At 38.1% G+C, this 27,716-nt stretch overlaps 1 protein-coding gene across 2 annotated transcripts; it reads right to left on the bottom strand.

Moving 5' to 3' along the window:
• rb1cc1 (RB1-inducible coiled-coil 1) lies at positions 1-27,441 on the bottom strand. Of its 2 annotated transcripts, none has more exons than XM_017723285.2 (23): positions 27,063-27,441; positions 24,798-24,929; positions 22,154-22,280; positions 21,041-21,211; positions 19,846-20,048; positions 18,984-19,425; positions 17,487-17,657; positions 15,816-16,000; positions 14,367-14,553; positions 13,906-13,987; positions 13,723-13,787; positions 13,500-13,603; positions 12,996-13,122; positions 10,839-12,763; positions 9,435-9,609; positions 8,835-8,943; positions 7,698-7,980; positions 5,323-5,377; positions 5,137-5,184; positions 1,968-2,026; positions 1,752-1,879; positions 1,207-1,277; positions 1-960 (listed from the first exon to the last, which is right to left on the bottom strand). In XM_017723285.2, exons 2-23 carry the CDS (start codon positions 24,866-24,868, stop codon positions 883-885), a joined length of 4,866 nt encoding a protein of 1,621 aa, XP_017578774.1. In that variant the 5' UTR covers positions 24,869-24,929; positions 27,063-27,441; the 3' UTR covers positions 1-882. The 2 variants fall into 2 exon arrangements, with proteins under 2 accessions (XP_017578774.1, XP_017578775.1); XM_017723286.2 differs by having other exon boundaries at positions 24,798-24,926.
• Positions 27,442-27,716: the final 275 nt, after the last annotated feature.

Genomic DNA, 27,716 nt, shown 5'->3' with positions numbered 1-27,716 from the left:
TGTGGGATCAAACCTTTATTGTTTGAAAACTCTAAACTCTTTAACAATACAGTCATTTTTGTTACTTGTGTGATGTAATGAATAATATACAATGTCATGATTTAATACAATAAGGACACACATCAACAAACAGGAAGTTTCTTTCTACATGTCAACGTTCGGTAATAGTGGGAAGATATGTGCTGCTTCTTACTTTTCATTTCCTGCTTGTTTTCCAGCAGCACCACCACTTCCCTTTTGGATCAACGAAAGCAACGCATCTGTGAAAGTGCATTTTAAAGATCGCCAGGCCCAGAATCATCCAGGCTGTCCAAATGTACATTTTATTATCGACAGGAGGGCCATACTGCGCTGTTGTGTGACAATTGGCATTTTTAAACCTACATATCCAACTACAACACACATCCAGAGAGTTAAAGAAAATATAGCTATATGCATGCCATGAACATTCCCCCATAAACATTTACAATAAATGTATGTATAGTTTTTAGACCCATGTGAAGTAAGTAATTTGATAATGATACATTGTGTTTTTCCCCACAAACTGGACAAAATGTCAAGAACAATGATGAACTAATATATAACATCCAAAAACCTTTTTGTTCATTTTACAGACTTGTTACAATGGCTTGGGAGCCAATATGTGCAGGGCATGCCCCAATAAAGTAATATTATTTGGTCCACATTTACAAATCCTCTGAATAAACAGAGGAAAACATGGGTTGCAAAGAGAGCCAAAAAAGGGAAAAAAAAAACGAAAAAAAAAGGGGAAAAATGATAATAGTTTATCTTCTGCTCGTTCAATGATGAGACAATGAATGATGTGAGATCTCTGCAAAAAGCAATATAAACATTCTAGCTTGTTACATAGTGATTACAATTTTACACTTTCTTATTCCATGGCACGGCTTTTACTCGGTAGAATTTGGTGCCCAGAGGAACTTTGAACCGGTTTTGGGCCTGGAGAAAAAAAAAAACAAACAAAAAAAAAAAAAAAAACACACACACACACAAACACAGACGCATACACACAATTTAATAGGCATAATTGCTGTTCATAACGATACTTAAATCCCTCAGGGTGCGATTTCCATCATACTTATCAGCGTTTTAAAAAATACTTTTCTAGAATAATTCAAATCATTAATGTTATATCTGACAACAGAATTAATCTGTCAAAAATGATCAATAACATTAATCATTCACCTTTTTTGCCTGGCAATATTCCTTCTCCATGACCTTCCCCAAAACCCACGGCCGCCTCGTAGCCCCGGTTACTAAAATAGAAAAAAATAACTTATTTTTTTCCAAACATAGAAATAAATCATATACAACAAATATACAATACAGTGTAAAAGCCTTAAGAAACTGAGAAAATTAAAAGACATCTGGGTAGTATGCATTTATTTATTTAAAAAAAAAAAAACACTCTTTCAAAAAGACTTCATTTATAGTTATCATCAAACACCTGCTTCAACTAATCAATCCTTCATTATATTAAATTAAATGTGCCACTAATAAATTTGAAATAATAAAAGCAACGGCTGAAGTTAAGAACCCAACTTGTGTTCTTCTAACCATGACATCAATACTTTTTTCTAAAACCCCAACATTGCACACACATATATATGTATGCATGTGTATATGTTTGTGGGTATTTTCATCTATTCACATTCACTGACACCGATTACAGCAGATTAAACTCCTTTAATAAGGCATTTGAGAGTCAGAGTGTGTTTAGTGAGACAGACCTGGCTTGAGGTCCAGAGCAGTGAGTGACTCAGAGTGCAGGAAGTAGAGAGTGGGTCCGACCGTGAAGAGTACATAATTATCATGCCTCTCATCTAGAATTATGAGGACCAAATCGCCAACCTGAAAACTGAAAGACAAAAAAAAAATCTTGTAATGATAATTCACTCGATAAATAGATAAACAAACAAAAAATAAATAGACAGAGAGATGCTTACTCTCGAATAGCAATTTTCTCTGAATGTCTCGAGGACACAGAGGACATACTCTGTGACATCTAAACAGGAGACGAAGAAGAATTATTCAGCAGATGACACAAGACACAAGGCACATGGAGTTTTCTTTACCATGTTAATCACTAAGCAAATACATAACATCTCACAAAAAATCTCTGCAATTCTCATACATAACAAGTAAACAAAACTTTGAAAATACTTTGTCCCATTACTATAAATAACAAATTACTAATTACTACTAAATGATGCAGTCTTTACACCAGTCATGTTTTCTAATACACTCTCTGGGTTTCTGAATGGCAGTCCTATTATTTCTGTTTGTAGATTTGTACTGGACTTGTGGCTACTGTCAGTGGTTTTACTTCTTTTAAACAATTTATATAGTGTATCACTCTTGTACCATTCTTTATCTGGAAACAGCTATTTTGGTCTTTTGACACCTTAAAATTTTCTTTTGCTGTGAGGGGCAATCCCTGAAATGAAATTTGTGTACCCAACTGTTCACTTTGTTTCACTGTTTTCACCTGTTGTCTCATAATGCTTCAGAAATGCACAACTGGAACTTATAGTATTTTGTATCTTTAAGAGCAAAACAAAACAGATATGCATTAACACTAAAATTAATATGCACAAGCATCTACTGAAGTATCACTTTTATTACTAATGTGATGCGAAAACCAAAAGAACTTGTCTTTCCCTGCGGTATTTTACAATTCAAACAACTACCAGCTTTGATGGATGTTATCTGTTTGACACGATGATCCTTTGGTGTGTACTCCAAACTTATTAGATTATTCTGCCACCTAGTGGTAACACGCTGCACAACTCTTTTTTAAGTTATTTATCCCAACTTGCAAGTGCTGCTGAGGGCATGAGAAAATGGTGAAAACACAACACAGGCCAGACTGCAATTTTCATTTTGCTTAATTAGCCCAGAGCCAGAAATATCCCTATTAGATAAGACCATTTTGGTGAGTCTGGACTAGTCAGAAGATCAATGATAAGATTTATTTCTTTTGAAAAAAAGAAATGTCCGTATTTCTAATTCAGGTTGTATTAAATCAGTTTCATACAGTTAAGATAGCAGTGAGCTTAAAGCAATAGTTGCAATAAGTCTATCTGACCATCAGTGACTTCAGATTACACTGTACATTTTCCCACAATGTAACATGCATGATCAAGCAAAATTATACAGTTCTTATATTACGTCTCGTTTGAGCTTGTTACAGCCCTAGAAGCTAATGTAGAGAACATTCCACTGGGTCTTGCTCTCAGTACAAGTGTGTGTTATCACAGTCATTAAAAGATTAACCCTGTTTGTAGGAATGGTCCTGTGGGAAAGTCAATTCAATCAAATTAAAGAGACTCATGTTTAATTAAAAGCTGATAATGTGCTGTTTGCCAACTAAACTAATGAACAAACTAATGCAGTGGTCTGAGTCACCCAATTTATTAGTTTATCAACCACTGTGTTGAACTGGAAGACAAGTGAATTTCAGTAACTGCTGAAGTTCTAGTTCATAAAGTTATATGACAATTACATAAGCCTTTCATGACAAACCTATATAAACATTCATAAAGGCCTAGTCTAGTAAGTGTCAGTAAAGTCTGCTTTTGTCAACTTCAGTGTTAAGCTGACATACCAACTGCATCAAGTAGCACATGTTTTTGTTGACTTTAGGTTGTGCCATAACATTGTGTGGGTGTGGAGAAATGATACAACATGTTATGACAGCTGACTTTGTGGCTCAGTACATTTTTGGTATATCAAACACACAAATGTTACACAACACAATTAAGTTGGTTGCAAAGTTAAACAAAGGTGAGTATTTCTGAAATATACTTTGACACTTTGAGACTGATTCTCCTGTTTTATTCATATCATATTTTATTTTATTGTAAGTAAATTGAGGAGTTTGTGCAAGTTTTTTGCTCAACGTTTTGGGAATCAGAATGCCTGCTTCATGAAGTCATGTGTTTCCTGTCTCTCAATTCTCACTAACGAACTACCTTGTTGTAGGATGGATTCAGGCCATTTAGTGTCATCTTTGAGAAGATCTCAGGTTAGAAATCTGGTCAGGATTAAAATGTCCAGTATTTATTAATTTAAGAATAGCATGTAAAATGGGCACTATTAGAACAGAAGATGTACTGTGAGATGAAAAAAAAAAAGACAGCGGTCATGACATACTATGTCATTTCAACCCAGATTGTTATGACACAACCTAATGTCAACAAAAACCTGTCATTTGACCTGCGTGTTATGTCACCTTGACATTGAAGTTGACAAAGGCAGCTATTATGACAACTGTTGCTTATTCGAAATAGCCTTTATAAAATGTTACTGAAAGCCTTTATAGATGTTTTGAAAGCCTTACGTAACTGTCATGTAACCATATGAACCTGTCCTACAGTAAAGGGTTATCGAAAGTTATAACGAATTAGAGAGATAAAATCAGCTGTAACAAATATTAGTCTGAATTTCTAAAAAGAATATGATTTTAGAGTCAAGTGGTAGAGCAACAATCACTATGAATACTCTCTCTTCTGTCTCAGGCATTAACAGTTTGAACAGGAACTTTAATATTCTGACAGTGATTTATAGCAAAAAAAACAAAAAACAAAACAAAGGTGTTTTTTGACTTCGTAGTCCAGGTTCATCGACTGACCATAGTGCGTGATTGGAATAACTTTTTTCAATAAAATAAAATACATTTTGTGAAGATACAATGAAAATAAAATATTAGAATATGATGTCATATATTTCGACCAATTTGTAGGAAGCTACAAAAAAAAAAATCAGTTTTTGGATGTGTACCGAATAATAAACAGGTGTAGATTATACCATAAAAATTGAGAATGAAGTTTTAATATATTTAAATCCCAGAATGCCCTATATTTGAAAATCTTGAGGCAGATAACTTATCAAAAACTTACTATTAATAAACAATTACAGTAAATCATTTATCACTTCTTGGAGTGAAATATCATATAAAACATTTAAAATACCTTCAGATGTCAACCTTATAGTATTTCAATCTACACTGTAAAAATTTTACTAAACAAAAGATCAATTATTAATAGAGTAAGTTATTCCAAACTGCAAATATACATATCAGATTAAAAAATTCAAATGAGATGAAACACATACTAGTCTTTGGCTTAGCCTCTTGTTTTCCTCTTCCTTCATGTGCAATGTCTGTAACAGAATCATACAAATGAAAATCAACCAATTCAAAAGGCTATTTGCTTATGTATCATGTATTTAGAAAGAGTATGATGGGTGGTGTACATTTTGATGAAAAAAAAAAGACAAATGTGTGCAATATTTACTCACCCTTTCCAATATTAGTATCCGCTGCTTCTCTTCTGACAGCATCAATGTGTTATCACTACAAACAAAACAAGAACAGTGATTTTATGATTTTTTTATGTGTGTAAATTCATGAAAACTTTCTAAATCCCTAAATTTGTATTAAATATAACATCATAATTAATGCATTTTACTTAAGTTTGCATAGCTTGGCAATAAAAATCATATACAGACTAAAGATGCGTTTGAAAAGAGAATTTTAAAGAATATCTGCACCTTAAATGGGACCTAAAGTTGTTTCATACTTTGGTCATAAAAATTTAACTAGCTAAGTTCCTATCTAAAATGGAAAAGCCTACATAGTTCAGAAATGAAATGTTTCACTTACTCTTCAAACACTGCCTCTCTCTGCATCTCCCTCTCTTTGATACAGTGTCTGATCTCTCTCTCTCTCTGATCTTCTGATGATCCACAGTTTGTTCAAAAGGTCTTGCTATAGCTTACAGTGCTAAACTCTTTATGGCCAGTTTTACCTTATCTTTCTATCTGAAGTGTCAAAGAGTCGACATTAACTTGGGAGACTAATCAATTTGCAATTACAAAATATGATGTTTCTTCAAAAACAAAAAATAATTGTGCTTGAAAACATTTTTAATCATTTAAAAATATGTTGCAATTCGTGCCTTTCATTCTTTCAGATCATTGTCTTGCCAGAACATTGCCAGGACAAGTTACACAATTCTCATTCAAATTAAAAAGTGTATTGTGCACACATTTTTATTTAAAAACAATTGCAAAATGAATGATTTTAAGATGACAAGTGTTCTTGTAATCTTTTACGGCCAATGAAAAAAGTGGCCATTGTTGTCATTTTCCATTCCATTTCCTGTAAGTTGTGTTGTGTTCATTTAATGTAAAGAAGGTCAGTTAAAAAAAATCTCAGAAAAAAAAAACAAACAAAAAAAAACAACAAAACAAAAACAAAACAGTTACCCGGAATCAAGTCTGAGCTGTGTGGCCTATTAACTAAGCCACTATTAGCTTAGCCAAAATGCTACAGTCACAAACGTCCCAAAACATATTCAATTTCGGCTTTCTGTCAGTCCACCAATACCTACATAACACCAGTGACTTTCGCTCATTTAGCTCATTCGTTTTTTATCATCTAGCTAAACTTGTGTCATCCGAGCTCAGAAACTATTTAGACCAGAATAAAGCCTGTTCTGAGGTAAGTGCCAATGTTTGGGTCTGTAATGTTAAGATAGCCAATCACGCTACAGATTCAAACACCACAGAACAGATTTATTTCACCAGTTGTTTGACTTCAGTTGACTAGATTTTATTCATTATCATCTAAACTTGTGTTGGTGCTTTATTTATCCAGGACTGTAAATGTTCTGAGGTGACAAGGGCTATCATGCTAGTTACAGCTACGCTCTTCTAGTCAGCAGCATTGTTTATCATTAACAATTGTTAGATGGATGGTTTGACATGTATTAAATGATGGCTTGAGTGCATTCACTTATTTAGTGACCATGTAAGCAAGCAAAACTTTTCCATAATTTTTTTATTTTATATTGGAGATCGTTAGGATAGGTATGAAGCAACTGGATACCACCCAACCCTAGAGCTGTATCAATAGGTGATTGATAGCTGTGGGCAATAGGTGGATGATGGCAAACCAGATAATCCACTGTTTTTGCAATCTGTCAAGAGTTAAATTTTCCCAACTTTTGCCATTAGCCACAATGTTGAAATAAACTGGATGTTGATTTTTTTGGAAAGCATCAATGCCAGGAATTTTGGTATGGCTTCATCCCACTATCATCCATTGCAAACATGTGAACACAGCATAAATCACACATCTGTTTAGATATTACTCAGATTAAACAGATAATATGGCTTCGGTCTGAATGAGCTCACATGCTCACTCGGAAAAAACACACTGCCTCCAACAAGAAAGGAAGCCTTGTTCATCTTATATAATAATAGAAGTGAAGGAAGCAGGGTAACACATAGAAGGCTCTGGTTCTGCATGCTGATTTTACTGTTGGCAAAAGGGACGGGTCCATGCCACAACTTCTGTGGTGGCACATTGCAAAGAACAGTTTTCTTTTTTCATTTTTTTGAGTTTTATATAACAATGAAATGTTAAAGTTTACATGTTTAATTGGCGAGGTACTACCAATGGCATATTACAGATCAGGATTTTGAGTTTGATAATCTTGGTAATCACTGTAACTAGACTTCATATTCAGTCAAAAAATACACCAATATGTGGACGGTGTTATAACAACACTACCCACATGCATAATTAGTTTATATTGCATGTTATTTCATTGGCCTTTATTGTGTGCATGTAAAGTTTTGTGTGTAGGTTGTTGAAAGCACAGGCTTACTGCACGGTCATCATGCTGGCCTCAACAGCAGAGTCGACTCTATCATCATCTCGGAGCGTAGCCACTGACACCAGTCTTTCGGAATCCAGTGCAGGCAGAACAGGGGCTTCTACAGGGGTGGGGCCGCAGGCACCAGGAACCTCTGCTACAGCAGGGACAGGGCTGGGTGCGACAAAGGTAGAGGAGACAAGGGCGGTGCATCGGAGACGGCTGAGCTCCTCCTCTAGCTGTTTTTTCTCCTGGAGGATGGAGGCACGGTCCTCAGAGAGAGTCTCGATCAAACCTGCAGGGGGGAATCCAGCAAAAGCATATGTCATCACTGCTGAAGCACGCTGCCGGAGAATGTTGCGCTTCGGACCCCTTCAGTAAGTGGATGAATCTGACAATCACGAGTATTCAAAGAGAGTATTCAAAGAGAAGCGTTCCAAGGATGTAAGTGAATGAACTTTTATTGTCATTCTATTGCCTTCATCAGTATAATAATTTTGTCTTTGAAACCTATATACCAAGCAAAGCTTTTTTTGAGCCTGTGTGACGTTAATATTTTAAAAATCCAACCTGCGGCCTCTGACTGAATGACTATTTCAGACTTTACAGGGTGACTTGCAACAACGCATGGACACCATTATTTCAGAGTTTTCATTTTTTGCTATATCCTTCTATTTTTACAGAAAAAATCTTTACACGTGTAAAAGTGCATTAGCAGAGCATACTGTGATCCGTCTCAGTAAATTTTTTCCCCTCATGTAATATTATGTTTGACTTTATTGTTTATACAGGTTATTTCAGAAATGTCTTCAAAAATAAGCTTGCGGATATTCAGAAAAGTAATTACTTACTTTAGCAATTTCCTTTATTAATACTTTTACCTGTACTCAAATAAATTATCACTGCTGTAACAGTACTCTTATTCAAGCAGGAATTTTCAGTACTCTTTCCTCTCCTGCATTTAAATATTCATAATTAAATGATAAAATGTCAATGTATGGAGACTATTTTTAAACTCCAAACATCACATTATACTGTATAAATTTCTGCAATAACTGTGATGTACAATTAGTTCTGTGACATTGATTTCATGTTAATTGTGTCACATTACATACAAAATTTCAAACAGGCATACTTAAACTTTCTTACTTTTGTCCTTCTCCTGCTGTAGCATCACTTCCTTTAGCTTCTCACTCAGTTCGTTAATGATCTGCTCCTTTTTCAGCTTTTCACGTGTGAGTACAGTGTTGAAATTTGTCTGGAGATGGGGAATAAAAACATAGTCCCAGTAATATATTCCACCTTCAACATTTCATACCTGCAAACATTATAACTAAAGTTAAACAAGCCTAGTATCAAACCGTTTCTGTATTAACATCATTTTTCTGAGGCATCTCTTGTAATACATAGTTTGGTGCTTTCCCTCCTCTAACATATTCAGCTCTGAAAGATCACACCTAATGAGGTGTATCTCTTTTCTGGTGTATGGATTACTACAAAAACAAGGCCACAGTGTGCCATAAATGTGAAGCTCCATTCATCAACAGCAGAAGAAACTGGGAAGATAAATTGCTTAGTGGTCATCGGTATAATGATAATAATTACTATCACTTTATAAGTGAGATGTGTACACTGGAACACACAACTCAACAGCTGGCACTGAATATAAAACATACAATCCATGCAACATATGCAAACAGTGTTTAAATCTAATCCAACAATCCAGCTGACGTGGGATGGAACTCCTACCTGCTGCTCAGCTATTAGGGAGGTTTTTAAGTTCTGCAGCTCCTCGTTCTTTTTCTTCTCCAACAGCTCCAGCTTGGCCAAGAGTGAAGCTCTCTCTTCCTCCAGTCTCTGCTGCAAGGAGCTGTCCAGATCTGCTTCTGGCATCACCTTGCCCTGCCCACCTGATGTTACCACTCTGCAATGCCACAGCCAGGTGTGTTGAATGACGCTGCTAGAAGAAGGCTTTGTATACTGATCTGAGAGCTCTTATTTCTCTTTTGATTGTACAAACTGACATTTCACTAAGAGAAGCTGGCCCTAGATCAACACAAAATGACAGCTTCTACATTAGGATGTTCTTCATTAAGAATGGTATAGCCAGGAGTGATACCTTATCATTTTTAAGGCCATCATATCTACGATGCTGAAACATCACTCCAGATTATGCTGCAGCAATTCTGCAGGCCTGAATAGCCATAAAATATACTTTTCTGACAGTCTTTGTGCTGTCACGTAGGGCTGTAGAAATGCATCAAAGCATTGTGATTCATCAATCTGAATGTGACAATGAGCTACACTGATTTCAAACTGTTAGAATTCATGCTAATGGAATATGTCATCTACGTTGTACTGTTTTATACATGCTGTTTCTATTTTGTGCACTTTATTCATGGCGTACAGGAAGTGCAGGGTATGTCATTTGCTGGGTGATAAATCACTATGAAAGAACAGTTTAAAATCAGTTTAAAAAAGGTGTACATTTTCAATTGGTCTAATTTTAAGAGAAAAAAATGGAAGAAAATCACATATTAAGTCTTTATAACATTGCTTTAGCATATTGTAACAAGTTCATTAACTTTCTTAACTTAAAATATGTGATACCACAATATTTTGATATACTTGAAAAATACTGTCATATTGTGTTCATACTAAATCAAAAATATTGTTAAACTAAAAAGCAATACGTCAGAGACGTTAGTTTGTAGTAAAACTAACCGTAAGCTGTTAGTTTTATGGTATCCAAGACCTGCTGGTTAACTGCACTGTATGATGTTTGCAGCATGCTTCAGACGGTTCTAAAATGACTACTGATAAAACCTATATGAAACAACTACTGTGTTTGCTGTATTTTTGCCATTCACATCCTGCTTTTGATGTTACACCCTTAAGCTTATTGCAGTGGTTGCAGTAAGATGAATAAAACACTGACACTTCAGCAACGTACTCACTTTGCTGGAGTGCAACAAATACTTCATCAAATATCAGTTTGAAATATCAGTCATACCGAAACATCCAATGCTGATCTTTTTTTTTTAAAACAAACATCTGCCAAAACAGACATGATCCTAATATCACTGTGGATTCCTAGCTAAGAGCCTTTTCAAAAAAGCCCCAAGATAAAACTCAAGATTTAATTTCACTTACTTTTCAGTGGATTGTCTTTCTTCAAGCTGATTTTCAAGTAATTTCATTTTTCCTAAGTGTCTTGCCTCAAGCTCCTCTTTCTGGAGTTCAAAGTCCTTTAAGGCATGGTTTAATGTCTCTTTAGCAGCCTCCTCCACCTTCCTCTGGGCTTCCTGCCTCTCATGCTCCAATCTTCCTGACAAAAGTGCATTCTCTGCCTGCAAGTCACTAATGGTGGTCTGCAAGTCCTGCTCTTTCTCCTGGAAGTTCCTCTGCTCCACCTCATGCTCCTTCTGCAAAGCAGCATACTGGACCTCCTGCTCATGCTGGATCTTCAACAGGCGGTCCTCGAGGTCCTTCTCGGCATCCTGTGACCTCTGCTTGAGCACCGAGAACTCATGACGGAGCAGCGTGCTCTCCTCCTCATGCCGGTCCACCAGCTCTGAGATGCAGTGGTCCTTTTCTAGCCGCATGAGCGCTCGCAGTTCAGCAAGGCCCAGCTCATACTCCTCATTCTTCTTTTGCAACTGCTGCATCAATGTGTTCACCTGTTCCTGCAGGGATGATGTCTGCAACATCATCTCAGCTTTCAGCACCTCCTCCTGCTGCGCCCTGGCCTCCTCATACTGTAGCCGCAGCTCTTCAGTCTCAGCTTCTTTTAAGGCCATCTCTACCTCTAGCTTGCAGCGAGCATCAGCAAGTTCAACTATGCGGGCCTCATAGTCTTTAAAGCGGCCCTCACACTCCTTCCGCTCTACAGAGTGCGACTCTGTCAGTTGCTTCAGTTTGGTTTGGTTCTCCTGAACCAGGGTGTCCAGGGCATTCTGGTTGTCCTGTTTCAGGCTTTCCAGCAGGGCTTGGTGCTCCTGACTCAGTCGGGCCTCAAATTCTTGGAGACGGTTCTTCTCGGAATTCTCCATCTCCTGCCGTATTTTCTTCTGGCTACATTCTATCTCGGCGTGCAGGCTGTCCAGCTGGCTGGCAAGAGCATCTTTGGACAGCAGCGCATCCCGAAGCACCTCGTTCTGCTCCGACAGCTTCTTCTCCAGCTTCTGTACAGCCTGCTGGTGGCTGCTCTGTAACTCCTCCAATGAGCGCTCCCTCTCACCCTCCAGCTGAGCCAGTTCTTTCTCCTTACGCTCCACAAGCCCTTCCAACTCAAGCATAGCCCGCTGAACATCCCTCACAATATTACGGTTCTCTTCCAGCTCCTGGTTGAGATCAAGGATCTGCTTTTTGTGGTTTGCTTTCAGATTCTCTAGTTCATTCTGGTGCATTTCTTTCAGTTCTTCTTCATGACAGTATTTAATGCTGTTGACTATGCTATGCACTTCAGAGCTCATCTTTTTCAAGGCAAAGCCAAAATCTCGTTGCTCTTTTAAAACAAGACCACGGAAATGGGACAAGTCATCCTTAATTTTCCTGAAGTTACTCTGCGACTCCTCAGAGGCTGAACGGTACCTGTCCACAGTCAGCTTGAGGACAGTGATTCTGGAGTTCTCTCTCTCCAGTGTGGTGGTGTCTTGGATGCGTTTGCTATCTATAGCATTAATGACTGAGGAGTAAAGAGACTCTACCATCATCTCAGGGCTCGTAGGGTCACTGATGGGATTGGGCGACGTTACATTCTCTTCAATAACAAACTCATTGACCGCAGACATGAAGTCTGACTCTGGGCTCTCCGCCAGGGAGTCCAGGTCCAACGAACCTTGCTGGAGTACAGGATCCATGTTGGGGTGTCCTATGGTTTCAAAGTCAAATGTGTGGGCATCTATGCTGTCAGGTGATAGATCCTCTAAGGGGGCTGGAAGGGGAAGTGGCTGACAGGGTGGAGACTGCAAAGTGAGGGAGGATGGTACTTTAGGGGAGGTAGGCGTGGTCTCTGTTCTGCTTTCCGACCTGGGGGTTAATGTCATGGGTCTCTGAGTACTTTGGCTCCCAGAAATCTAAAAGGACAGATCAGGCACAATAAAGCACACCTCATTCATGAAAGAAAATTTCTAATTATTTTGCATTTATTTACAATGGACAGTAGAATTTGTTAAGCACAGCTTCATTGACTTCAACGGTCCATTCTACTGTGTTCAATCCACTGCGTAATATGACAATAGCATCTAAAACTGACAAAGTATGACACTAGTGGCAAAAAAGCAACTTGAATAAAAAGCTGGCGTGTACCTTGAGTTCACTCAAAAGGTCTGTGATGGTTTGAGACATCTCATCTACACTCTGAGCTGCTTGCACTAGCTGGTGAAGGGCCTCTACATGGTGGTTTAGAGGTTCAAAGTCACACAGTGATGGAACCCTGATGAAAAACAGGTAATAAGCATAATCATTCAAAGAATTATTACCACTACAGGACCAAAAACTAACATGCACAAGTCAAAACTGTGGCCATTCAATATCCTTGCTAATTCAATTACAACACAGCAATATTTAGTTCACAAAGTAAACAAGTTAGCTAATTTCACATCTTCAGACGTCTTTACACCATGCAATGTCATGACTAGTACTGTATGGAAATATGACAAATATGGAAATATGGAATATAAAATGGATGTTGTACAGGTACCAGAAATGTTTGTTTTATTACAAAATTATACTACATTTATTACAAAATTATACTACAAAATTTTTCATTGCTCTTGTAGTTCTAGACCCTATATGAGCATCACATTTCACCTGAGAAAAGGCTGAACTTCAACAGGACAGCAGCTCTTCAGATACTGCAGGTCAGTTAGGGAGATGTCTGGAAGCTCAAAGTCAAACCTGCGAGGCTTTCTAGTCTGAAATTCCCAGAGAAAAGAGAACCATTGAAATAAAATGATCGAAACACCTAAATTACAGCTGAAATAACCAAAAGAGGTATAATATTTTTTCAGGACTGTCACGTTCAAATACTTACACAAAATGACAAAGGAGGCCACGAGTCGAGTCCTCGAAACAAGCGATTTCTGAGGAATGACTTTCCTGCAACGCAGATTAAAGGGACACCTTCTAAACAAGTGCTTCAAACAGAATCTCTGTGTTCTATATCCATACTGACTGAAGATTTGTAGCTCTATGAGAACACAAAGCTTATACTTACTGAATAACTTGCCAAATGTTTCCCTTTTGGCCTTCTCAGCTTCATAGAGGTTTTTCCCGTCTTTAACTAGGGCATTGGCCCACTGGGAAAACACAAGCAAAGAACACATTCCCATTAGGAATATGTGGAATCATGAAGAAAAAAATGTTAGGAAGGAAAAAACAGAAAAGGAATAAATACAAGAGCATGACAGAACAGTGAACATCAACAGAGATTGGGTTTGAGCTAAATGCCCTATTCTTGCTATCTCCTGTATATTATGAAATAGACAATCTTACATTCAATTGAAGATCAGAGTTCTTGGATGATATCCAACACCAAAGAAATTAAACAAGGAAACTAACAAACTCCGCTGTTTGGTCAACATTCCCTTTCTGTACTATGATCATAAATACTGGTACCATATATTAGTAAGCCAACACCAACTTCTCCAAGTAGTATGTATATAACTTCCACCTCACCTCTCTGTAGTGTTTGACAAACATTTTCCTGCGGACCACCTCCACCACAGCCAGACAGTACATCTGCGGGACAGTGCTGAGGGCCTCCACCACGCGTACTCGCTCGAGCAGCTCAGTCAACAGCCTGAGGAGGGCCTGCAGCTTCTCCCCATCCTGGTCAGCGTGGAGCATCACGTAACAGCACCATCTATAGACAATGCCCAATGTAATGATTAAAGCCCCAATCAGGAAATAAGCTTGTAATCTTTTGGTATGACTGTTCTCGTTACTCTCAAAAGCAAGGTTGGTTTAAGACGCAGAGTGGATCTAAATTCTATAGGAAAGTAAATCTTTAAATGACCATTTGAAAACCACACTAAGAATTTACCGGACCACACTTGCCCTACAAAACATTTTGCAGAGGAAATAAATCTTTAACACGAAATGTAACTACTGTAACAGAGGTAAACCTGTTACATAGGTAATATTACAAGACATCACTATTGACTAATTAGTACTTAATATATCCAAATGCATAAAGCAATTAATGGCCCTAATCTGACCAGGCTACTTCATTGCTGAGTATCAGCCATAGCTACATGATCCTTTTGTTTTCACAGACAATACAGGCACTCAATGTATGCAAGATATGCTAAAATGTAAACAAATGCTATGCACATAATGTTATGGATTGATGCTCTGACATTCTGAACTAATAACATTAATATTTTGGCTGTTGTTGTAAATGCTGGGTTTAAATCAGAAGTGGTACAGCCACCTGTGAAGCAGAACATTTTTCAAGATAATTTCGTTTTTTTTAATCAGTCACGACTTGTGAGTGAAAAATTTGTTAACAGTGTATTTTGTACATGGTTCTGGTGGAGGTCCACCTCGGAGCACGTCCGAGGTGGTAAGCAGCAAACAAGACTCTTTCTCACGACTGCTCACAACACAAACGCCGGCACTGCAGATATCACAAGTTTTTATTTTCTCCTTTAAAATAGCTCTACACTGTACATGATAAACGCCTATTCACACAAAGTATGATTTTGTTTGAACAAAATTTTTGTTGATTGCACATTTGTTCATATTGCAAAGATGACAATCAAGCTTTGATTGGTCAGACTGATTTTGATACATTTGTATAACGAAGAAAATCCAGCCAAATCCGGTTAAAGGTTTTAGGCAGCGATGCATTCCATTCGTTTTGGTCTTGACATGAAAGACAGCATTAATATGAGGACCTTCTTTCAAAAGTTGACAAGCGTTTTTTCATCCAAAAAACAGACCTGATGTGAATAGGCTTTTAGACCCCTTTGTTAGCTTTGGAAAATATGTCTCACAGCTGCAGACCATGCATCAGTTTATGAACTGGATCAGGACATCACTCATTTTCATAGATTCCCAATCTATGCTGCAAAAGCAAAAATGTGGTATCAAGTCTCTTTTAAGCCCGAAGCCTCATCTTACTTGAGACGGACTTGGAGGTTGTTGGCCAGTTCCTGTTTGGCAGTGGTGCACTTCTGTTTGATGTCCAGCAGCTTCCTGTGATTGGTCAGCATGATCATCAGCTGGTTGGCGTGACTCAGACACAGGTCTGGCAGCACCGAAGTGTCTTTCAGGTTTTCAGCCCTCTTTTGATTGGCCAGAAATCCCTATGAAGCAATAAATGGAGTGTTAAAAATAACTAGGATAGGGGCCCCAGAGCAGCGCAATATTGGTCCTAACATCAGGAGACAGCGAGTTCAAACCCTGGTGATGCTACAGCCATCCGTGGCTGGGAGGACTCTCTCTGGGCGGGGAAGATGACCCCTGTCTACCCAATCACAGAGCGCACTCAGCTGTTGCATTAGCAGCAGTTCAAAATTTGTGGTGGCTTGCTTAACAATTTTTGGAGGAAGCCTGGGCTGTCTTTTGCCCTGATAGCGCTGGTGGTATCCTGACTGGGGTAGTCCTAACTAGTGGGTGGAATTGGATTTGGGGGGCTTGGCTCTCTGATAAACATTCACTACATACAAGAATTGTTAATCGCAAAAAAGCAATATGCTTCACCACTGCAAACAGAATTAAGGAAAACAATGTTTTGGATCTTTATAAGAAAGGAAGCTCTGAGGAACAGTGACAAAAACAAGCATTCAGACACTTTTTTGTTATTTATTATATTTCCAGTGCTTACATCCATTTCAAATTTACATACATATGCATTTTGACTTTGCTTTTATAAATATTAACAAAAATGTATAAGAATAGGAGGTGTGTTTAAAGAAATTAAATTCACAGGGAAACAAGGTACTCAGATGGCATACATATTAATAATAACAGTACTTAGCTGCAATACTGCTGTTGGCAATTACCACTTCTAAATGTTTATGATTAGATATGATCAGCTTCACTGTTGTCTAATTTCACCCCATCCTTCTAGCAAGCTAATTTTAATTACCCAAGGTTATCCCATTAATGGATCAGCTCTACTATGTCCCTCTGTGTATCACTCCATTCATGTTTCCTATGATGACCAAGAAGAAACAGCCCCTTATCGTGATGCTCACACCTCCATACTTTACTGTGGGTGTAGTGTTCTTAGGATAATTTGTACAACCCTTCTTCCTCCAATAAATGACAAGCTAAACTGTTGCCAACGAGTTCTATTTTTGTTTCGTCTGACTAGACTACAATGTTAAAAAAAAGTTCCAAGTTGTCTAAATGCTTGTGTGCAAATTTTAGAGATAAAAATATGTGTAAACATTTTTATCAGAGGTGTTTTGTACGTGGTGTATGAATAAACTTGACTGCAGTATAGTTCACTGATTATTGTTCTCGGTGCAACTGTGCTCCCTGCTGCTTTCAGGCCATCCTGCAGGTCCTGTAACTGTGTTCTCCAAACATTTATTTATCTACGCTTAAGAATGTATGTTTTTTTTGGTATATTTAAGTAGGAAGTCAAAAGACATTATGCGTGTGAATTTGAAATGGATATATGGCCTGGACATATACTAAAGAATAAAAACAAAATGTGTCTGAATACTTGTTTCCCCTCACTGTATAAACAGAAACTGTTAACATGTACAGAATGAAGAAGGATGTGACCAAAATCTTTTCACTGCAAACAATGTAACATCTAACTGAATGAAAATGTCATACCTGAGCAAGTTCCTTCTGTTCGTTGACTAGCTTTTTGCAGCTGGCTATCATTTGGTCAAGTGCATACAATCGATCTTCAAGCCCCTTGATGGCCTTCATGTTTTGATTATCCAGTTTTGTAATAGTGTCCCGGCAGTCAGCTAGAAATGGCTGAATAATGCGTGGATCAAGCTAGAAAAAACAAAGAGAGAACAATAAATGCTAAAAAACTAAATAACTTAAGTAAAAATGCTTTCAGTGCTCCTCTCTACATTTCTAAAGATTCACGCTAGAAATCCTTGCAATATTAAAGAACAAAAAAAAATCCACTATTCTTTCACATCTTTCAATCACTGTTAGCTCATGTAGAGGAAGCATTCCTTTAGTCTTCCACGATACCACATAGCACACAGGCCTTAAAACCATTCTTCTTATATTTTTGTTTAATTATTTTTCACTCATAGTTCCGTGAAACAAGCAGAGAACGTTGTTAAACTTTCAACTGAAACTAGGGGTGGTCGACATAAACTTACACACTGTATTCTTGACTATTCAGACGATAACAACATGATACCACAATATCAAAATATAATAACAATTTAATAATAATAATAATAATAACAATAATATTAATAATAATAATAATAATACACATATAAAAATAATACTGAAAATAATATTAGACTATTTGCTATATACAACAAACTCAGCTCACTATTCCAGGCTTGTTACGTTTATCACATTAAGTTTAATCAGCACTCACAGGATGGGTTTTACCGAATGATTAATTTATCTAGTGTCCTGGTCCACCAGGCTTGAAACAATTTCCCAATCACAAGTCACAATACTGTCTGAAGTAAACATATGTATGGTGCATTTTTTAAATGATATTTTACTGAGCAACATGACAGATTTGACTGTTTATTAGTTTGGTAAAGGTACATCTGTAGAACTCTCCTGCTGTGTGTGTGTGTGTGAATCACCAGTGTACGAAAACTATAGCAGTCAAATGATGCAAAATGTGTCAAAATGTAAATGTGTGACACACGGTGTAAAAACACAACATATGCATTAATATAGTAGTACATTTTAAAAATAGCTCAAACAAATACGTTTCACACCACTGTAGCATACTTTTTACCTGCACTGCACTTTAAAACTAGCCAGATTTGTCAAAAACACAAATGTGGCAACCCTAAGTGATGGGGAAAAATCTGTTTTGTCCAGCAGAGACACACAAATGAATTCAAATGAAAAGTCCTGCAAAGTAAAAAATATGTGCAAACATCTGGCAGAACTGAACGTTCATGAGGGTTCATGCATGTGACACATGCCAAACAACAGGCAGGAGCAAACGAAATCAAACATAAATACATTAATACACATATATATTACAATGTAATGTTAACTGAATGTATAGCTAAACAACTATGAAGCTAGACTTCCAATGGCTAAGCATTTTTAGTAACAGTTCTGGTTAAAAGTATTACGTGTGTGTTTTTAACCATCACCACTTACTCTGTTGATGGAGTCAAAGCACTTTCTCACTACAGCCTCCACATCGTTGGGCCGGTCCTGCACATTAATCCAGTCCAGCAGTGTGACATTAAAGGAGGGAGTAGCTCCTCTCTCTATGGCCTCCTGCTCCTCCTCCAGCGCCTCCTGCAGGCCATGACTACCCTCTAGCCTGTCCTGGGAGGAGGGCGGCAAAGCCTGTGCTGCTGCCTCTCCCGAGGCAGACCCTAAAGTGGGCGATTTACGGTTGCGCTGACCATCTGGGTGGCACAAGATAGCAGACTGGGTGGACATTTCGCCTCCAACTTCATCACTGTCCGCATCTTCTTCCTCCTCCGTTCTGGGACGTGGAGAACTGGACTTCTCCAGACTCTCTCTGTAACTGTGGCGTGTCAGGCACTCGAGCAAAGGGATCTTAGCCATGACAGAAACAGCTGTTCCAAGCCTGTGTGTGCAATGAATATCAATGTGGTTGCTCAACAAAACAGTCCAAAACTATGTTAACAATTATTATATCTATTATTATTATTCTATCATTAAGCACAGACTAGTAATACACTGCAGTGTCAGTAAAGCTTCTCTTTTCAACACTTCCTTTACCCAGGAAATCATCCCCCTGGTGCTTTTAACAACCTTAAACTTAAACCATAAATATTAGGGATGCATAAATACTACACTTTTCAGACTGAGTACGAGCACATATTTTGAGTGTGGTAGTGTACACTCAGTTAATATCACAGCTGGTATTGAAATGTTATCTGTGAAATTTTACTGAGTATAAGTAAAAGAGCATGGTATCAAGCCAAAACCTGATACCAGTGTCGGTACTGACACATCCCTAATAAATACAATCACTAGCACTTACTTGGTGAGTTTTAGTTTGATATCTTCAAAATTCTGTTGATAATTTGTGTACGCCACATCAAACTTCCAGAGCAGTTTTTGATAGGACAATGTACAGTCGTCCAAGTTGGCCATGATGGCAGCCCAACCCTGATGTTGAAGGTGTTCGTCATGGACCAGGCGTTCACAGAATGAACACAGCTTCTTGGCAACTTCAAACATTTCCTTAAAAACAAATAAAACATCATACAGGTGGTACATTAATGAACGGCATCATCACCTTAACATGTGTCTTCTCTGGCACGTCTAAATGTTTATTAGAATAAGCCTTTATTATATACTGGGCTGACAGCAATTATTTGAGTTTACTACAATTAATTCTGTTGTTGTTGGCTTTCACAATCAAATGTTTGTTATGCAACAAACAGAATGTGAACTGGTTGGGAAATTACGGAGTAATTACTGAGACACAACAAAAGTTGAAAAACTATAAAATTTCCACATTCTGACCAGTAGTACAACACCTTTAAAGAGAAGTGATGTTTGTTTAGGTTCAAGCTACTAAGTGTGACACTTTGGAAGCAAGACAGCTCAACAGCCAATTTGGTCACTTTCTTCATTCTTGTATTTTCACAGCTGCTTATGATGACCAAAAACAAGCAAACTGTTAATTACAAAAATCTATATAACAATTAATCATCAGCTAAAATTTCATGAAAGTGACAGGCCTAAACTAAACAGCCCATGTTTGACTGATTATGGCACAGTGCACACAATCTCAAAAGCAGTTAAGCAACACAGTAAAAGCACAGGTTCATTGTGCAGAGTAACAAGAGTAGAATAATAAGGGCATAGAGTAATAGTATGTCACAAACAGCATAGTACCTCATGTTCATACAATCTGAGGAAAGTAAGTTTATTACTGGGCTTTGCCCCAGGAGTTTTAACATAAAGACTGTGAAAAGGATTCAGGCAGCAGTTTGGCCTACTAACTGCTCACTAACTAACCAGACTCCAGCCAAGAAAATACATCTAAAAAAATGCAGAAAAATGGCACTCTTCTATAATGCTAAACTATAAAACAGGCAAAGACAAAAGCATCAGCATACAGAGGACCTAAAATGCAACAAGGAGACCTAAAACTACAGGCAAAGGCAAACTGAGTATTAGTATTAGTATTAGCACAGTTAGTATTTAGGAACATTCAGATGGAGTACCACAGCAAGTTGTGTCCGTGAGGCAACAGTGTGAAACACAGCAGGCATCATGAGGGACTCCTCAACCTTCAGTTCCATCTCATTCTCAATAGAGAAGGTGGTTTTGGGGATTGTTGGTGCACGGTCACACAAGATCATCTCTTTGTTGAACAAAAAGATGGGGTTGGTGTCCTACGGTAGACAAGAAATTGCATTATCAAAACAGACTTGTATGTGCCTTATGTTGTTTTTCTTTTCTTTGCATATCACTGCTGTTTGGATTCTATGCTACAGTTATTTAGAACACACTTTGACAAAAACAATATTGAAAGCTAGGGCTGTAAAAGGTAATAAGTTAATAATGTGTTAAGTCCATCATTTATTACTGCAACAATTTTTTTCAAACACAATTCCTGCATTTTTCAAGTTTCGCCCTTCAACCCATCTCTAGTACTGCAAGCTGAAATGCAGCTGTTTGCACACTGTGTTGCTATGACAGAATCCAAGGCTGTGGCCCTCTCGTTAAAAATATAGCTTTTAATTGGATTTTAGGCACCTAGCAAACTGACAAATGTGAGCCTAAGCAATTTAATAAAAGCATTTTAAAATGGAAAGTTATAGTTCCGCTTGAGAGCCTCCACTCTAGTAAGTATCCACAAACTATACTGAACGAGAGTTAGAACAAAATGCTACAATTGGGGAAGATTTTGAATCACTGACTGTATATATGATATTATATGATGGATACACTGTGATAAAATTAGTAACTGCGTTCACTTTATGGAAATCACATATTTATTCTCTGGTTATGTTGTATAATATTTAAAGTTATGCATGTATAATATGCTACTTGTCAAAATGGAACAATCTTAACTTAGACTAATGTGATTAAACACAAATAATTACACAAAATACAGTGACTAATCATAATTAATTATTGTAATCCTTCAACAACTCTAAAAACACAGCAATGGAAACCTAAAAAAAACTTTGTTACGTGATAAAATTGATGATACTTCATAATGGACAGGGAGTCATCACATTACAAAAGCATTAAGACTTCCTGATCACACAGATTTTAAGTTATCTGGCTAGGTAAGCAGGGTAGAAGCAATGTGTGGTCACATAACTCACCGTGCCTGCGCTGTAGCTGCAGACTCTCCTTTCTGCCACCATGCACTCTCCACCATTAACCACCAGCACTTGGTGCTGAGTGGCAATCTTGTACTTGGCTTGGATGGCATGTTTAAGGTCCAAAACACTATGAGAGAAGTTAATGACACATAAGCACTTACACTGTGGCCAACTGTAAAACACATCTACCTTAAATATATGACATAAAAAGTCTATACAAAAACAACCAGAATGTAAAATACACTTAGCTGACCTTGACTAAAATCTGATAAGAAGCATAATATATCAGAATAAAGATGTAAATGATGAACAAGAATAAATGTTAACAGACAAATAAACAACTGACCATGGCATTCACTTAAAAATGTTAAAGCTGAAAAACAGTTCCTATTTGAAGCGGTTTTATTGTTGAAATTGGGGAGCGTTTTTGAATTGTATGCATGAGGCTGCAATAGGCAACCGGTTCCACTACTAAATTTTGTGTACAACTAAAAAATAAGAGGCAATCAAGACATGTGTCGAGAGGACAACGGCACCACTACAATGATGTACCACAGCAAAGCAAACATCTGCAAGCAATAAGACAACTATTGTGTCATGCTCTCTGAGACAAAGTGTGAGGAAATTGCACATACACATGCAAAATTATAGAGAAGGACATAGGGACGGCTTTTGAGAGCTATTGAAGAACAGTGAGCTAAAGCTGCCTCAGCCATGGCATTTAAATATGTCTGGACTTAGGCTACTAATTAGTGGTAAATGTACATTAAAACTTCAGAATGCAGAACACAAGTACAACCCATCACTGTACTCCAGTCACATATTCAGCTTTTTAGTATATGGTTATTATTAACATATTACAGTTCTCAGCCCATCATTTTAAACAAAACCCAGTTCTTTTACTTCATATACATGACGCTTATGCCTGGCCCTACCTACCAGTTCTACATTCCTCGATTCATAAAACAGATATTTTTAATATCAAGGTGCATTAACACTGAATTCAACTGATTCATGTATAAGTGTATGCATATGCATAAGTACATTAATATGCATAAATGTATGAATATTAAGGTCCAACCACATTTCACCCCTTGCCCCTACAACTTAGCCGTTAGCTTTCTGCTTTGCGCATTCACATCTAGGGGTAGGGTCTCCCAATTTTTGTTGGGATAGAGGGGTAGGGTGAAGTGTTAGGGCTACATGGCTCTCAAAACTGAGGTTTTTCAGAGGCACACTCCAAATAGAGTATTATGACAAAAAAAACGAAAAAAAAAAACAGCAAGTTGGCTGCGCAAGCGAACACACAAATGTAAGTATTATCTCCATTTAAAAAAAACGATAACCATGATATTATCTTAGTGTAATGCTGTTTCAATGTATTATTGGTCATTTTCTTTATAACAAGCATAAAAAAATTTGCTAATAGTATGTTAATGTCTCGGTAGCTAGCTAGCTAACCCTACCATTCCACCTTAAATAGTCCAGTAGTACTGACGCCTGAAGCACCAGAATGTAACCGCTGCACCATTTAATTTAACGATGCCCTAAATGTAACTAAAGCCCTGCAGCAAGTCTGCTGAACTTTTCCCTTCTCTGTTATCACTGAAGACCAGCCGGGTCACCTGCAGAGCACCGCTGGGAGCCTGTTAATGAACCAATGTTTCATTTGTTGTTTTTTTTTCTTTTCTTTTTTTATTTTTTATTTGAGGGTTGTCCCATTTCATAGGGGGAAGATTTCAACCACTACCCCTTGTAATTCATTTCCAAGGGGTTAGAGTGACACTCACAAGGTATAGTGGTAAAAAGAAGAAAAGGGATTGGGGCTAAGTATTTTGAATGTGGCTCAGCCAATCAGATGACGGAACAGGTACTATCCATTTCTTGATTGATATTGGAAAGGGTTGTGTCCTTAATTTTAAGCTTGCTGGTTAACAATTAATCTTGCATCCATGTAACAGAAAATGAAATCACTTTCCGCCTATATCAGCCTTAATTACAGCCTTATTACAGAGCACTTTTAATAACAAAAATAAACATTCCTTATTATAAAACACTCCCTATAATATGAACGTTACATCTGTTTTCAAACACACACTACGAAAATGTCAAATGTCAACTTTCCATTTCCCATACAGTATCCAAAATTCACAACCACTGCTTTTAATGAAGATGCACAAACCAGTAACAACACTCTGTGTTTATCCGCAGCAATGCTCAGTGACTTCCAACACTGTTCAATTTCTACTAGACATTACTACTGTGTTAAATAAAATCTAAAATTAGACCACAAAAACTGTAGTAGATCATATTTGCACAGACAAAGGAAGTCATTTTAAAGTCTTTAAGACAAACAAACACTAATCATCTGTCTACTAGCCTCACTTTTTCACCTCACATATAATAGCTAATTAATAAACTGCTACCACAAAAGGTAAAATCATAAATTATGTTAAAGGTTCTATTCCATTAAATACAAATAGAGTGCATAAATCAACCTGAGTTTGGTGTTTATCAGTGCTCCTTGTTGCAACGCATTCTACTGCACGGAGTAACATGTCCAATATGCAGCGGCCAGACTGATACAGATCTGATACAGGTACTCATCAATACTGATATGCCATCTCTTGCAAAGACAACTTACGTTTGGACTGCGAGTTCGGTATCAAATGTCAGTGTGCTTCCATTGTTGACCTGGAACACATACAACTTCATGTTGAGTTCTCCACTGCTCTTGGCTCCGGCCTGGCTCCTTCATCTAGTCACTGATGCTCTTCTGACAAAAAATACACAAGAAGTGAGGAAAAGTGGGGAAAAATAAATCTGAACTAGCAATTTATCATTATAACACATTATGAGTGAATATACATGAACCACCCAAATCTGTAGCCGCTGTTACTAATGTAAAGCCTTGTCTCAGTTACATGATAAAAGCAACGGTCAAGAGGGAGTTTTATGCTCAAGTAAATGCTCTCTCATATCGGTCACAGTCATTCTGTTAAAGGCACTTTATAATGGCACTTTATAAACCTCCGCTAAATACATTGTAATTACATTTTTTTTCAGTAATATCAAACTAACTGGTATTGAAAGTGCTGCGTGGTACACGTGATTACCTAATGAGTCCAGAATCCCTGACGAAATGAAAAGAAATGCTAGGCTTAGCTTGAGCAGTCTGGCTAACACTCTTTGAAAAGATGTTTAGAAATGACAGTATATTGATTTCTGGCGCTAAAATATGAAACAAAGCAGTCAGCTAATCATACTGTCACGACTCAAGAGGTCCGTAGTAAACTTTGGATACCTTGCGCCTTTCTGTGAACAACACCGAAAGGAACACGCTTCAGACCATGACAACAAAAGACTAACGCAATGTACTTTAGCTTATCTAACTTTGCCCTGGTGACTATTTATAAGCAGTCTGTTAGAACTTACCAAGCCCGTACATAACACAATATAAGCAGTCAAAGCTTTCAAACATACTATTGTGTCTAGTGTCTACTTAGCCGCGCGGCTAACACTGAATACTTCAGGCTGAGTCATGTTGTCACTAGTGTTAAGTTTAGTTAGCTCGCTCACTGGCAAAGTGCTGTCAAACGCCTCACAACCAAACTAACTCAAATAAACGACGCACTTTATTTAAAAACCCAGGTGACCTTAATAGAGATCAATTGTGGAAGAAGAGTTAACTAATACTAGTATAGCGGTGACTATAGGCGAACATGTAGCTAGCAGACTTTCCGAAGTGTGCCCTAAACTCTTGTGGGCCCGGAATGGAAAGCTTCCTGTCAACAACCCAACCAACCAACCAACGGCAAGCAGCTAAGTTAGGTGAAATGAAAGCTTTGTCAACATACACAGACCTAAATTAATGTTTAGTCTCATAAGGTCTAACGTCTTCGTTCTTGCGAGGTTTGGTCACTGAGTCACAATATCACGATGCTACTGAGTAGTAAAACATCTGTGACATCTCCATGAGTGTTTTCATGCTTCATCGATGCTTAAACATTTAAGAAACACGACAACTCCGGAATCTGAGTTCAAAACTGCAGAGACGGTTTTACGTAAATCAACGACACCGTGTAGCATCTGAGATTGTTACTGTATTATATCATTAGTCCACCAGTGCCAGCATTTAGGTGTGCGATCTGTTGTCTGTCCCACTTGTTTTTGGATGACCATAAGAACCAAAGCTATGTCCCCTAGTAAAATGAACTCAAGCAGCTCACTCCGACATGACGACGACTAAGTGCAGCAAGTGGGCACGGGCTCCACCATGGTCATTAACGAATGTAGTACATGAAACAGTGAGTACTTCTGAAACCCAAGACGTTCAGTCTGTTACATAGTAAGGACATTGTTAACACACTTAACAGCGTTAATGGTGCATATATCGGTCATTGTTCAGCGTCTCATCGAAGACTTATGATCCGAAAAGTGTCGACAGTAGGTGTCATGCCGTCAGCCTTTGTTTCGACTGCGATGAAACCCTTTATCTTTTCATTATGTCCAGCGTCTGCCAGTCAGAACTGGGGGACCGTCGCCCGTGGGACTGTTAGCTAACCTAGCTAGCTTGGTTAGCTTAGCGAGCTAAGCCCAGGTCACTAAAAGATGTTGACTACAATGTCATAAGGGGCTAACGACGTGATTTCGTATCCACACCACTGCTCATCGCATGCTTTTCTCAGCGGGCAAACTTAAACGCCGTCCATGCCTGGACGCTAAAATAGCATTACTTTTTAGCTAGTCAGTGCTGCATCAATCAACACCGAAATCCGCATAGCTTGTTAGCAAACGTAAGCTAGCTTTATAACATTAAATAGTGGGTGGCAGCGCGACCTGCTACGTTTTGGTGGTCTCTGCTTTGAAAACGTGTAGACAAAATATTTGTAGAACATTATTTAGTTACCTCTATTCGTTGAGATCCATTCTTCTTAAAGCAGCAGCGAACTCGCTTGCTTGATGCTGAACGTATCGCTAGCTACACATAGAGCAAGATTAGCTGCTGCGCTAACAGGCTAACGATAATTAGCTTAGCTGTATAACACACCGGGGGCTTTTTCACACAGGTGCGACTCAGATCCATGAAGGGCAGCTATTATTTCTTTAAAACGTGGTCCATCTTAACTTATAGTGACGATTCTCACTGAATCGTTGTTCGTCCTGTCGCCGATCCCTGCGCGCAAGATATTGTGTAACCCTATTTACAACCGTGAGCTAGTTGTGCTAAGCTAACACCCTTCAGTCTGCTGTTACTGGTGCTGCTGTGTTTTGTTGTTGTCGTCGAGCTTGACGTCATGGCGCATGGGAGGGAGTGAAGGCGCAGGCCTGCCCCTACCGTCCGTGTGCTATGGGTGAGGTTTGGGTTGAGTGTCGAGTTGAACCTTTTAAGTTCCTTTCTCAGCTAGACGCTGTCCAAAAAGAGATCTAGCCACTCTCGACATTGCATGTAAGGTATGTGGGGTTACCACGTCTACTAAATAAGCTAACAAAATGAGTTTCAATCCCCTTCACTGTTTTACTGAATACGTCTGTTTTTCACAAAAATGGATCCATGGTTGTG

This window comes from Pygocentrus nattereri, chromosome 3 (assembly GCF_015220715.1).
Source record: "Pygocentrus nattereri isolate fPygNat1 chromosome 3, fPygNat1.pri, whole genome shotgun sequence".
Taxonomy (NCBI): domain Eukaryota; kingdom Metazoa; phylum Chordata; class Actinopteri; order Characiformes; family Serrasalmidae; genus Pygocentrus; species Pygocentrus nattereri.
The sequence above is the reverse complement of the archived record's forward strand: the minus strand, read 5'-3'. Positions and strand labels throughout refer to the sequence as shown.